Raw genomic sequence first — 13,619 nt, forward strand, 5'->3', positions numbered from 1 at the left:
GTAGGGCCTTCTCTATCAGTCTTAATGATTGTAGAGCCTCAGGTGTGGGATTCTCTTGTAGGGCCTTCTCTATCAGTCTTAATGATTGTAGAGCCTCAGGTGTGGGATTCCTGACTGAGCTGGGGGAAGGGTCTCCTTGGAGGAGATCATACAGAGGCTTAAATTCCTGGAAAGAGAGGAGTTGGCACTGTTGTCAAAGTTATAAACATACCTCTTAAGAGAGGGGGAAAGGGAGAAACCTTTAGCAACTTGACGTTTCTCCCAAGAATGATCCTGACAAGGCGTAAATGTTGGGGGGAAACCAAGATTAGGGGTACAGTAAGGAGAGGCCTTAAAATGAGTGGCATTATAAAGACTATTAGAAGAAGGAGGCACTGGGATTAGTACTTCGGAGATAATAGCCAAGGTAGTTATGTTTAAAGTAGAGCTATTTACGGGGGTTCCTGAGCCTGATTGTTCCCCTGAGGCTACTTAGCTCAATACAGCACTGAGAATGCTCCCTGAGACCTGACTGGACCGCAATGGGTCCTTCCAGTTAATCAAATTCTTGGTCTTAAGGCTAATACAATGAGCGTTCCCGAAGCCAAAACAAGAAACTCCTGTGAGATTAACTTGAGATTGATTAAAAATGCTTTCCACCTGAGTTAGTGTGAAGGCGGCATCCACTCCATGAGTGCGCACAGACTCTGCCAGGGTCTTCAATTTATCATCTTATGAGTTTAACATAGAAACCTGTGGAATCAAATTTTGTCTGAAAAAGATATCTTCCGTTAGCATTTACAGGTAGGCATTTTTAAAAATACAGTTTCTGAGTAGCTCCGGTAGAAATCTGAAACGCAACAGTACAGGTTAGTGGCTGGAAGGCGGGACTAGAAGTCCTGTCTGAGTGACTGTGGAAGAACCAATCGGTAGCCCCCAAGAGTGTGGGAGGTGGGACCAGGAAGCCGCTCTTCCGCCAGGCAGCCCATGGTTACCATGGTGATGCAAGCAACACGGAGTCCGTCGCTCACCCTCAGGGCAAAAGTTCCCCAAGATTTCCTAGCCGACCGCACCTTGCCTGATTTTGTTTGCATTTTTCCCCGCCTGGCCAAGCTCTTACTGCGGCAGCAGCCTGCTCTGTTTCTGGACCATCCCCGCACACTCCGGCTTCCGGGCCGGGGCGGGCTCCTGTTCCCTTTTCCCGGCTGCAGTGGGCGTCCCTGGGCATAGATCCCAGGGTCATAATTAATCTGCTGCTGCGGCACCCATGGCACAGCAACAGAAGGAACACAGAAAACGAAAGACACAAACGACAAAAAAAGAACACAGAAAACAAAAGTGAAAGCACACATAGCAGCTGCAATAAAATATGAGGCCTACGGGGTCCCGCTCTCGGGGACGAAGAGTCCGCTCCGCTCAGGGACGAGGGGTCCGCTCAGGGACGAGGGGTCCGCTCAGGGACGAGGGGTCCGCTCAGGGACGAGGGGTCCGCTCAGGGACGAGGGGTCCGCTCACGGACGAGGGGTCCACTCAGGGACGAGGGGTCCGCTCACGGACGAGGGGTCCGCTCACGGACGAGGGGTCCGCTCAGGGACGAGGGGTCCGCTCACGGACGAGGGGTCCGCTCAGGGACGAGGGGTCCGCTCACGGACGAGGGGTCCGCTCAGGGACGAGGGGTCCGCTCACGGGACGAGGGGTCCACTCACGGGACGAGGGGTCCACTCACGGGACGAGGGGTGCACCACTCCTGACGACTGAAAGCTCCGATTTTCCCGGGTTTCGGCACCATTTGTCGCGTCCCCCTTGCCCGCAAGGAAGACGCAACACCGGGAATCTTCTTCCAGTCGTTTATTCAGGTTCTCGAGATCTCTTACACTCTACTCTCTTCTTCATCTTCCTCCTCTTCATCTTCTTTTCTCTCTCTCTTCCTCCCCGAATGCTCCTACCAGCCTTAATAAAGCATCTCAAGCCCCAATGCGAAGCTGCCACGTGGAGCTTTCTCATAGGGTGTTAGAAAACCACGCACCAACTCTCCCAATTAAGGAGTTGTTTGTCACAAACCACAGTCGAGCCAGCGCCATCTTGTAATGGCGACCGCAGCCCGCAGAAACGGCTCACTACATGAAATAATTCAAATAACTCCTGTGATGAAGTAAACCCAATAACTGAGGTTTCAATATTTTTGGTAACTCCGACTGCATATAAGCTGTCAGAATAGATATTAATAGGCTCATTTGAAAAATAATCTAAAGCACAAATCAGAGCTTGAAGCTCTGCCCTTTGGGCAGAAGTATAAGAAGTTTGTATTACCTCTGTGTGAACACGGCTGAAGAAACCTGCCTTACCAGAGTTGGAACCATCCGTGAAAACCGATAAAGCTTCCTCTATTGGATGAGAACGTACAATCTTTGGAAAAATAAGTGATGTTAATGATGCAAATTGTACAATCTTATCACGAGGATAATGGCTATCTATCTGGCCAGGGAAATCTGCAAAAGCTATCTGCCAGGAGCTAGAAGCTTGAAAAAGCCAATTAGTCTTGTTGAACAGAAAATGGAATAATTATGATATCAGGCTCAGATCCAATTAATTGTAAAATCCTAGTTCTACCTTTAATTACTAATTGAGCTATAGAATCATGAAAAGGAATTAATGTTTTTTGAGGGGAGTGGGATAAATAAATCCATTCAATAACTCCTAATCTTTGCCATATGGCTCCTGTTGGGGTATGCTCAGTTGGAAATATTAATAAATACATTATTTCTTTAGGATCTATTCTAGTAAGCTGTGCATTTTTAATTGCAATTTCAATTTTTCTCAAGGCTGCCTTAGCTTCTACAGTTAGTGGAGAGGTTGGAGAAGGATTTCCTTGTAATATCTGAAATAAAGGACTTAACTCAGAAGTAGTTAGTTTTAAAGATGGTCTTAGCCAGTTAATATCTCCTAATAGTTTTTGAAAATCATTAAGGGTACGTAACTCTTTAACTCTTATCTGAAGATTTTGAGGATGGATTGTACTTCCTTGAATTATCTGACCTAGATATTGAAAAGGAGACACTTTTTGAATTTTTTGAGGAGCTATACATAAACCCATTGCTGTAAGTGAAGTCTCTAACTGAGTAAAAATTTCTGAAAGTACTTCTGGATTAGCATGAGCCAATAATATATCATCCATAAAATGAATAATATATGCATCAGGAAAACTATTTCTTATGGGATCTATCGCCTGATCAACATATTTTTGGCACAGTGTAGGACTATTACGCATTCCCTGGGGAAGTACCTTCCAGCAATATCTTTTAACAGGTTCCTTAAAATTAATTGCTGGGACAGTGAAAGCAAATCTTTCACAATCTTCAGGATGTAACCTTATAGAGAAAAAACAGTCTTTTAAATCTATTACCATCAAGCTATAATCTAAAGGAATGGCTGTGGGGGAGGGAAGTCCTGGCTGTAATGACCCCATAGGCTGAATTGCCTGATTTATTGCCCTTAAATCCTGTAGTAATCTCCAATTTCCTGACTTTTTCTTAATAACAAAAATAGGTGTGTTCCAAGGACTAAGTGTTGGTTCAATATGACCAGCCTGAAGTTGTTCCTCAACTAATCTATGAATTATTTTAAGCTTTTCCCCTGAGATGGGCCACTGAGAAATCCATATAGGCTCCTCTGTGAGCCACGTGATTTTTTCAGCTGTCTTAGGGATCGGGGAAGTACTCAGGGCCCCTAGTAAAAATTTTGGTTTGGGGTATTTACTAATCTTTGTCGTGGAGACTGGCTTGTAAACAGATATTCTTCCTGAAAGGTCTCCTTATCATCTCCAGGAAAATACCTCTGATTAACTTCCTCAACTGATCTTATAGAATTTGGAGTAACTAATAACAATCCCATTTTGGCTAATATATCTCTTCCCCATAGGTTAGCCGGTAAAGACTCTAACACATAAGGCTTAAATATTCCACTGTTCCCATCAGAATCTTCCCAACGGAGATAGTTGGCACTTTGAGCAGGCTGTGAAACCTGTCCTATTCCTTCTAGGTTAGCTGGTGCTACATGCAAAGGCCAGTTCCTAGGCCAAAACCGACTGGACAATACCGAGCTATCAGCTCCTGTGTCTGTGATGCCTAGGAAATTTTTATTATTAATTCTAAGTTTTAATAAAGGGCGTTCTTGTCGTACCAACTGGGACCAATATACTCTGTTTGGCGGTTTAGAAACTGAATCTACCGGCAGGTGCCTTTCTGAGACACAAGGCAATAATATTAATTTAGCAAAAATATCCTTTGGGGTGAGCCTTAGGGCATAATTGGATCTTACAGTAACATATAACGGCCCTTTAAATTCTGAATCTATCACACCAGGTATGACCTCAATGGCTCCCTTTAAACTATTACGCCCCAAAATTAAACCTACAGTATTCTCAGGAAGCGGCCCGAAAATCCCAGTAGGGATTTGTTTTGGCCCCATTTCAGGATCTAATTCAACTGTCTTTGAAGGTCCTAAGAAAACTGTCTGTGATCTCTGTCCCTGTCCCGGTAAAAATCGCGGACTGTCCTGGTCGGCGCCGCCAGTGACGTCACACTGTGCGACCGTTCCTGGAATTCCTGGGCTCCCGCTAGGAGGGAACGATGGCGGCGAGAATGCGGGCTGATCCGCGCCATCTGAATCCTCCACATGGGGCTTGGCCCTTAGCGCTTTTGTTTTTAAAAGGCTTAAGGGAAAGGGAATTAGCTTAGCCTCAGGCTGATTTTCCATTTGAATAGACCTAACAGCTCCTTGAATGCCTTTTAAAAGGTCTTCAGGGGGCCGCGAACTCTGGCCCATATATTTAAAAAGACAAACTTCTAGGGCCGTCCAAGTTTTCTGAATATTTTCTATGCCTCCAGGTATTTCAGTAGAAAGACAGACTCTCTGTAACTTTCTTCCTAATTTCTCCCAAGTAAGTAAATTTGGAGACTCTTGGTCACAAAACCAAGGACAATATTCTCCTACAATCTTTAAGAATTGTAATAACTGAGTTTTCTTTATCTGTTTTCCTTTCTGATTAATTATACTGTCTAAAATAGTTGGATACATTTCCTTATCCGTAGAAGTAGAATTTCCCATTTTAAGTAATTTAACGTCTCTTTCCTTCAATATCTCCAGGTACTTTTGTGACCCAACTGTCACCTCTTCCTTTATCTTTATTTTTATTCCTTATCTTCCTTTATCTTTATTTTTATTCCTTATCTTCCTTTATCTTTATTTTTTTTCTTATCTTTATAGCGCGCTCCCACTCAATCTAACTAATCTAGAATGCCCCCCTCTTGGGCGCCAATTCTACCACGCAGCCTGCGCATTGGTTTCATTAATGAGGTTCTAGGCATAAAGTTAGTTAGAAGAGATCGAAATAAAACACACAAACCAGTTACCTTATTTATATTGCTAGGTCCGAGACGGCTCACCTCCCTGGTTCCCGCCTCTAGCCGCCCAGCAGGGCAGCGAGGATTACTCTGGGCTAGCAGGAGAGAGAGAGAGCGAACACGCCTGGGAGTAGCCTTTTATTTGGGGAACAAGAGATTCAGGGGAGAATTCCATCCAATGAAGGTTGAGGGGGGGGCTGCACTCCAAGGTCAGGGTCAGTGATTGGGTCTCCGGGGTCAGTGGTCAGGCACACCCCCACACGGATGGGCTCTCTCATCAGGAAAGGGTCGGGAAAGCTCCGACACAGCCAGAGCGCCTCAGGCCCTTAACGGGAGTCACCCAATCACGTGTCAGAATGGCTCCCCACAAGCAAGCAGGATGTCCTTGCTCTACATTCTGCACGTGTACCTGTGCAGATGCTCCCCTGCACACTAGAGCAGGCTGACCACGGCTCATTTCTTTTGCAGGTGGAATTAAAATGACTGTATTTTTCCAGAATGGTAGAAAAAGTAATTTCTACTTTCTTTGATCTTTTAGTTTTAGAAACTCAAGTTTAAGAAAGGAATCTTTATTGTTTGTCTTCTAAATTCCATAAGACTAATTTAAAATTTTTTTGAGTCCATTCTACTGCGTACTTAAACATTCTATGGAAAACATTTGGTTTCCCATACCTCGATGGGCTCTTTGTGGAGCCATGTGAAGTGTGTGCTTTACACTGAATGCTAGTGGCCTTTGTGCTCAGGCATCTGTCCTCCCTGGGGAGGAAGTCAGAGGAGTACTGCCACAGAGGTGCTGGCAGGCCCGGAGAAGGGCTGTGGGAGGAGCTGGACCCAAACAACAGAATAATGAAGTTTTATTTCATTGGTGGGATATAGTATTCTCTCTTTGCAGTCATAGTTTGATAGATTTTGGCTAAGTAATTCTTATTGAAGTCAGTCCTGGTGGTAGGCCTCTTGAGCCAGGGCCATACTGTTCATTGCTAGAACTGTATTCTTTTGGTTTATCTTATATATGAAGAGAAAGAAAACTTTTGTAAACTTGTATTTGTATTCATTCTATGATTGGTTAAAACAAAGGCCATGGGCCTATCCAGTTCTTTTTTTTTTTATATTTATTTTTTAGTGTAAATGGACATAACACAATGCCTTTTTTATTTTTATGTGGTGCTGAGGATCGAACTCGGGTCCCACCTATTCTAGGCGAACGCTCCACCACTGAGCTACAATCCCAGCTCCCCCATCCAATTCTTCATTGGACATATGGGTAATTAGTGTGAAGCTGGGTTTTTTTTGGGGGGGGTGTAACCAGGGATTAAACCCAGGTGTGCTTAACCATTGAGCTACATACTCTATTGACACAGAGTCTGACTAAGTTGCTTACTGCCTTGCTGAGTTGCTGAGGCTGGCTTTGAACTTGGGATTTTCCTGTCTCAGCCTCCCAAGCAACTGCGATTACAGGCATGTGCCATTGTCCCTGGCAAGGTTTTTTTTTCGGGCTTTCCTAGTACTCTAATGACTCTCCTGAGTGATAAGACTTTGGACCCCACAATGATTTTTTTTAACCACACAGATGGTTGGCATATTGACATGCTACTTTCCTCAATGTGTGCCTTGTAAACTCTAGTAACAGCTGAAGGGAACTTGGGAATCACCTCCTTTAGGAGGCCTTGTTCCCCAGTCATTTAGCATGATAGTCTTCTTGAAGACAGCTGAGGTTTACTGCTCTGGGCAGCCACAACCCATTCATTACAGTAGGTCCATCAAAAAAAAATCCCCGTTGACCATCCTGCTGTTAGCTGAGCTTTTCATTTGTGGATGGGGAAAGTTGGACCCAGTGAGAATGGATGTGTTGTGAATCCTACCTTTCAGCTTCCTGCCTTTCAGGCCTGGAAGTGGAGACTCCATGGTCATGAAGGTTCTGCTTGGACTTCAACACTGCTGAAAATTCCAGACTGTGAATATTTCTATTCTGACCACCATTAAGTTGCTAGGCCTACTGAGTTCATGTTCATCAACCTTTCTTTTCATCACCACCATGCAGCAAAGTCCTCGTAGGCACCAGTGTAATAGAATGCCATGTTGAAATATGCGCACATTGCACTTCTTTTAAGGCCTTGGGCAGATTTTCACTTTGGAAATCAAAGGATAACAGGGCTGGTGAGTTAGTTAGCTCCTGAGAGCTTGACATGGTCAGTGATCTCTAGTTCTCTTGAAGGCTGTGGTAAAGCTAAGCTGCTGTAACGAGGCTTTAATCAGTGGTTTCAAGAAAAGAGCATTTTTATTCTCATAGTGTTTTTTTTTTTTCTCTCAATTGAGGTGTAATTTAATACAGTACAATAGTTCTCTGTCGTGTTCAGTTCTGTGAGTTTTGACAGATGCATAAAGCCTTGTAATTAATTTACATCCATGCCTCTTTTTCTCAACTTCTTGCCCCTGGAAATTATTGAATACTTTTCCATTCTTGTAGTTTTTTTCCAGAATGTTCTAAAAATGGAATCACCAATCTTGGAGTCTAGCTTATTTCCCCAAACACAGTGCATTGTGCTTTGCCCTTGTGTCCATTGGTGGTTTGTTCCTTTTCATGGCCAAATAGGTTTTCCTCGTTTGGCTGTAGCATTTGTTGATCTGTCACGGTGGAACCACCCAGTTTGTGTCATTTCCATAATCACACTTTTGAAGTGAGGGACTTGTGAGGATGGGAAGTCTGGGGGCCTGGCTGCTTATGGTCACTTTGGGACCCAAGATCCTTCTGTTCTGTTGCTTTCATTGTCATCTGCATAATCAAAAGCTGGGTGTCCGGCACGTTCTGTCTGGAGGCAGTTGGAAGTGCAGGCACCAAGTCTACTTCTGTTTCCATTTCGTCTGTGGGACAGTCACCTGCCTGCAGCTAGCTGCTAGGAGGCCAGTCAGGGCAGTTTCTAACTAGGGCCGTACATCTAATAAGGGGAAAACGAAGTTCCAAGGGCGATTAGCAGTCTGCAGTGTAACTCATCATAAAAGTCTGTTTTAGGAAGAGATAAATGGTGAGCACTTGCTCCCTGGCTCATAGTAATGCCAGGCCCTGGCAGTAACATTCAGGCCTTGGTCCTTTTCTGTGTTCTTCTTGACCCCTGACTTCAGTTTTTTACTCTTTGGAGGATCTCCCTTGCCTATTTCCTCCCAGCCAAATCTGAAATGCCTTTTGGAGGGTGTTCCCTAAGTGAATTTGTGCAGTTTTAATAGTCTTTGCCTTCCTATATACTTTTAGGAGCCTGGAGATTACATTAGGCATTAAATTATCACAGGTGTTAATAAATTAGGTTTTTTTTTTAACTTTTAAAATTAGTTCCCCCCAAAACTTGGGGGTCTCTGGTTTATTTGCTTCCAGTTAGTACCCTGTTTTGGGTTCTTCCTCTGCTATATGTTGATAGTGTCATCTTTGAAGACATCTGAAGCCATAGGTTTGAGTGGGAAGGAAGCACTGTGTCTGATTTCCCTCTCTTTGTTTTTCGATACTGGGAATTGAATCCAGGGGCATTTTACCACTGAGCTACCTCCACAGTCCTTTTTACCTTTATATTTTAAACAGGGTCTCCCTAAGTTGCTTAGGGCCACGCCAAGTTGCTGAGGCTGGCTTTGAACTTGATCCTCCTCCCTCAGCCTCCTGAGTTGCTGGGATTACAGATGTATACCACCATGCCTGGTATTAGTTTTATTTCTTGACCAGACTGCTTATCTCCTTTTGCCTGCTGAGAGTCTTAATAAGAGGCTTATTTCTGGCTGCTGGGGATATAGAAGTGGTTAGCCACACCTCATTGAGGGCAATATAGTATGCTGACTATAGTCAGTTAATGTGATTTTGAGAAATGGAGGCATCTGGGTACATAGAGTAGGTGCAGTATTATTGTTTCAATGAGTTGTCTGTCCCTTCACCTTGATCCATGTCATTGACTTCTGTTCTGCTTGAGAAAGAAAAAAAGTTGCTAATTAAACTGTGACATGCCATTGGTTATAAGATGCGTTCCGGTTTCAGTGATGTTGACAAGTGAAAAAAATGTGAATTGAAGGTGAATTGGTGAGCTGCTGCAGGGTAGATTTGAAGCCAGAAGATCAGTCCTGGCTGTGTTACTTCTTACCCTATGCAATCTTGGGCAGGTGACTGTTGGCACTTCATTTTTTTCCTTCTCTCTAAAATGAGGGGAATGAGCTGCTTTCAAGAGATCACCTGATTTTCGGTAGAGCCGTGTGGTTGGGAGTCTTTGGTTGTGCTCCTCTGTGCTTTTCTGTCCTGATCCCACCTGGTTCCAGCACAGAGAGTAGTGACTAAGTCCTAATGGTAAAGAAGTACTGGCTGACTGGATGACTGAGGTATAGAATGAATAAGCGGATGATTCAACATGTTCACTTCCTTTTTTTAATTTTTATTTTTAGAAAGAAGGAACTCTCAGCTACCAAGAAAGACCGTGTGAATCATTGTCTGACAATATGTGAAAACATAGTGGCACAGTCTCTCAGGTAATCACACTTTGAACTTTCTAGAGGAAATAAAAACTGTTTTCAATCTTAATGGGTTAGCATGTTCTTTGTGTTCCCAGTTGTCTTTATGCAATCCATTTTAAATAAAGACTCTTTCCCTGCATTTCTAGCTAGGTGTTAGGGATGTCCAGACTCTATCATGAATGATGTTTCCATTTTGTAATTGTAAGAACAAGAATTGTAGCTGTTGGGATAACTGAATTGCACCCTTGATGACACACCATTTAAACATCATCTTTGGTTTGATTTTTTACATGTATTATAGTACCTGGAGCAGCAGAAGCCATCCCATGTGTGGTCTCTGGTTTACTGTCTGCACTTGCTATTGCCCCTTTGCCCTGGGGTTATGCCTCTGCTCCAGCAGTGCTGGTGCCCACTTGTCTGGGTTGGTGGGGCTGTGGGCAGGTGGCAGAAGGCACTTCCCTGCTGAGCTTTCTTGCTGGTGAACCAGCAGCACCTTTTTTTTGTAGCCCTTTGTGGTTCTCCTTGTTTTTGTTGCTTTCTGCTGTCCTGGCTCTTGTTCTGACGAGCTGTAGATGGTAAATATTTTTAGGCCTATTTCTAATGATTGATTAGGAGACATGTGATTTCTGAATTCTGTAACCTAGGTGGTTATGTATGAAAAACTCACCTTGCTATTCTCTTCCCTTAGAATAAACAATTCCTGTTATTTTCTTGCTGAAAACCTGGTAAAAGGGCTTCATAATCTGTTAGAAAAACTTTGAGGGCTGGGGATGTGGCTCAGTGGTTAAGCACTCCTGTGTTCAATCCCTGGTACCCCAAACAAAAACAAAAACAAAAACAAAACAACTTTGAAAAATGGGCATTGAACTCAGGGCCTTGCTTATGCTAGCCTACCACTGACCCACATCCCCAGCTCCTTTTACTTGTTTTTTAAAAATAATTTTCCCGTGACCATCGCTTTTCACTTTGTTCCTTTTAAAAAATTCTGGTAAAATGCATACAACTTGGGGCTGGGGATGTGGCTCAAGCGGTAGCATGCTCGCCTGGCATACGTGTGGCCCAGGTTCGATCCTCAGCACCACATACAAACAAAGATGTTGTGTCTGCCGAAAACTAAAATAAATAAATAAATATTAAAAAATTCTCTCTTTAAAAAATGCATACAACTTAAAATATACATCTTAACCATTAAAAAAATATATTTATTTTTTAGTTGTAGTTGGACACAATACCGTTATTTCACTTATTTATTTTTATGTGGTGCTGAGGATCTAACCCAGGGTCTTACAGGTGCGAAGCAAGTACTCTACCACTGAGCCATAACCCCAGCCCCACATCTTAACCATTTTGAAGTACACAGTTCAGCATATTCATGATGTCATATAATCTTCACTATTTCCATGGTCCTTTTCATCTTTTGAAACTGGAACTCTATACCCACAAGTTGTGACTCCATATCCCCCACTTTCCCAGCCCTGGCCACCACCATCCTCCTCTCTGTCTGTGAATTTGATTACTCCAGACCTCATGTGAGTGGAATCTTGTAATGTTTGTCTTTTTGGTGGCTAACTTGTATATAATGCTACCTTGCATTTGTATTTTATACTTTCAAAGTGATTTCACAAACATTTCATTTTAGTTTAACTCATTCCATCATTTGAAATATGGTGGATGATTCTGTTTCCATGTAATTTGTAGAAATATGGAAAGAAAGTGAAATAACAAATGAGAATATATACTGAAAATAAGAATATAAATATTATCAGATGCTATTGTAGAAAACAGTACTATTGTTTTAGTCAGGTTTTGTGCCACTATGACTAAAATACCTGAGAAGAACAAAGTTATTTGGGGCTCATGGTCTCAGAAGTCTCAGTCTATAGATGGACAACTTGAAGCAACACCTCATAGCCCAAGGGAGCAGTGAAGGAAAGCTGCTCAGCTGGTGGCAGCTAGGCAGCAGAGATAGGGAGGGAGAAGGGCCACAGGGAAAAGGCACCCAGGGCACACCTCTAGTGACCTGCCCCTCCAGCCAGGCTCCATCTGTCAGCAGTTACCAGACAGTCCATTCATTTTACCTTCAAACATTCCTCCATTAACCCAGGAACTTTTGGGGAACACCTCGCATCCATACCATAACAACTTGATAAAAGTAGAGAAAAACGAGGTTTGTATTCCATCTGTGTCTCTCATATATTAGGTGGGTGGTTTTAGATTAGTTTCAGCATCTTTGAACCTCTTGTCTCGAAGGGACAGCCCATTTACAGAGTTCTGGTGGGATCAGGTGACACAGTGAAGCACTAGAAGGAAGTAGCTACGTAGGGCTGTTCACTTGAGAGAGCAGCACACTGCCGAGAGCTCTGTTAAGTGACATGGTGCTCTGCTGCAGTAGCCTCGCTTTGTTCAGGGGTTCTCTCTCTTTGAAAACTACTGACCCAGAAGATATGATCCCTTTGAATCTGAGTGCTTCATATTTTATGCTTGTCATTTTGTTTTTTGAGAATTATCTGGAATTCATGGAATATCAGCTCAGATTCACATATTACTGAACTATTTTGAGATATCTTAAGATTGATTTGAGGTTCCATTTTCCATCTTAAATAAAAGTAATAGCTGTTGATAGTTTTCACATTAGTGTGTCCCTGTTTTTATAGAGTATGTTGGGTGTTCACCATATTTCTCTTTCTACAAAGGAACATGTTAACAGAGTGGTTTTTTTTTTTTTGTTGTTGTTTTTTTTTTTTTGTATGTGTGTGTATGTGTGTAGAGCTGGGGATTGAACCCAGGGCTTTGGGCATTCGAGGCAAGCACTTTATCAATTGAGCCATATCCCCAGCCCAGCAGGGTAATTTTTGAAGCCAGAGTAGTTCTTTGTCTCATCAGATTAAGAACCAGTTTGTTTAGGATACTCTCCAGGGACTTTAGGATACTTTGCAGGGACTTCAGGGTGCAGAGCTGATGTGGGTATTTTCTACAAGCATATTTTATGCATAATTATGGTTGACTAGTATTTTCTCTTGTCTCCCCTTGAATTTGACCAACCTTTGGAGCTTTTCTTTTCTTTGTGAAGTAATGGGGTTTCAGCCTTGGATGTTACCCCTGAGCCACATCTCCAGCCCATTTTTATTTTTTATTTTAAGAAAGAGTCCTGCTAAGTTGCCCAGGCTGACCTTGAACTTCCAATCCTCCTGCCTCAGCCTTTGGTGTGGTTGAGATGACAGTGTGCACTGTGTGGCTCTTTGGAATATTTCCATAGCTTCTGTGATATGCTGATTTTTGTCTCCAGTACGGTTATTGAGATGGCAGCTTCTGAAGCTTCTGATGTGAGAAGTCACATAAAACTTTATGCATGTTCATTCACACACTCTGTAGTCTGCTTCTGTACTCAATTTGGTGGTTTGAGCTGGTGGGTCCTAAATGTGCATGAGCATCAACTGGAAAATTTACAAAGAGCTCTGTGTTAAAGATACCTTGCTGCCTTCTTTCCCAAACACAGATCGATCCCCAGCACCACATAAAATAAATAAAAAGGTGTTCATCTACAACTAAAAAAAAAAAAATTTTAAAGGATTATGTGGGGGCTGGGGTTGTAGCTCAGTGGTCGAGCACTTGTCTTGCATATGTGAGGCAGGGGGTTCGATTCTCGGCACCACATAAAAATAAATAAAGATATTATGTCCAGGGCTGGGATTGTGGCTCAGTGGTAGAGCGCTCGCCTAGCATGGGCGGGACCTGGGTTCGTTTCTCAGCACCACATAA

At 43.1% G+C, this 13,619-nt stretch overlaps 1 protein-coding gene across 2 annotated transcripts in view; it reads left to right on the forward strand.

Annotated features, from left to right (window-relative positions):
* HTT (huntingtin) overlaps positions 1 to 13,619 on the forward strand; it is a 145,896-nt gene that overhangs the window by 19,883 nt on the left and 112,394 nt on the right. For both annotated transcript variants that reach the window (XR_014023355.1, XM_081304714.1), the window contains exon 2: positions 9,792 to 9,875. Coding sequence is in view for 1 of the 2 variants with exons in the window: in XM_081304714.1 (XP_081160840.1) it covers positions 9,792 to 9,875 (84 nt within the window). In the remaining variant the exon portion in view is untranslated. The remainder of the gene's footprint in view (positions 1 to 9,791; positions 9,876 to 13,619) is intronic.

This window comes from Spermophilus citellus (assembly GCF_964194105.1).
Source record: "Spermophilus citellus genome assembly, chromosome: 8".
Taxonomy (NCBI): domain Eukaryota; kingdom Metazoa; phylum Chordata; class Mammalia; order Rodentia; family Sciuridae; genus Spermophilus; species Spermophilus citellus.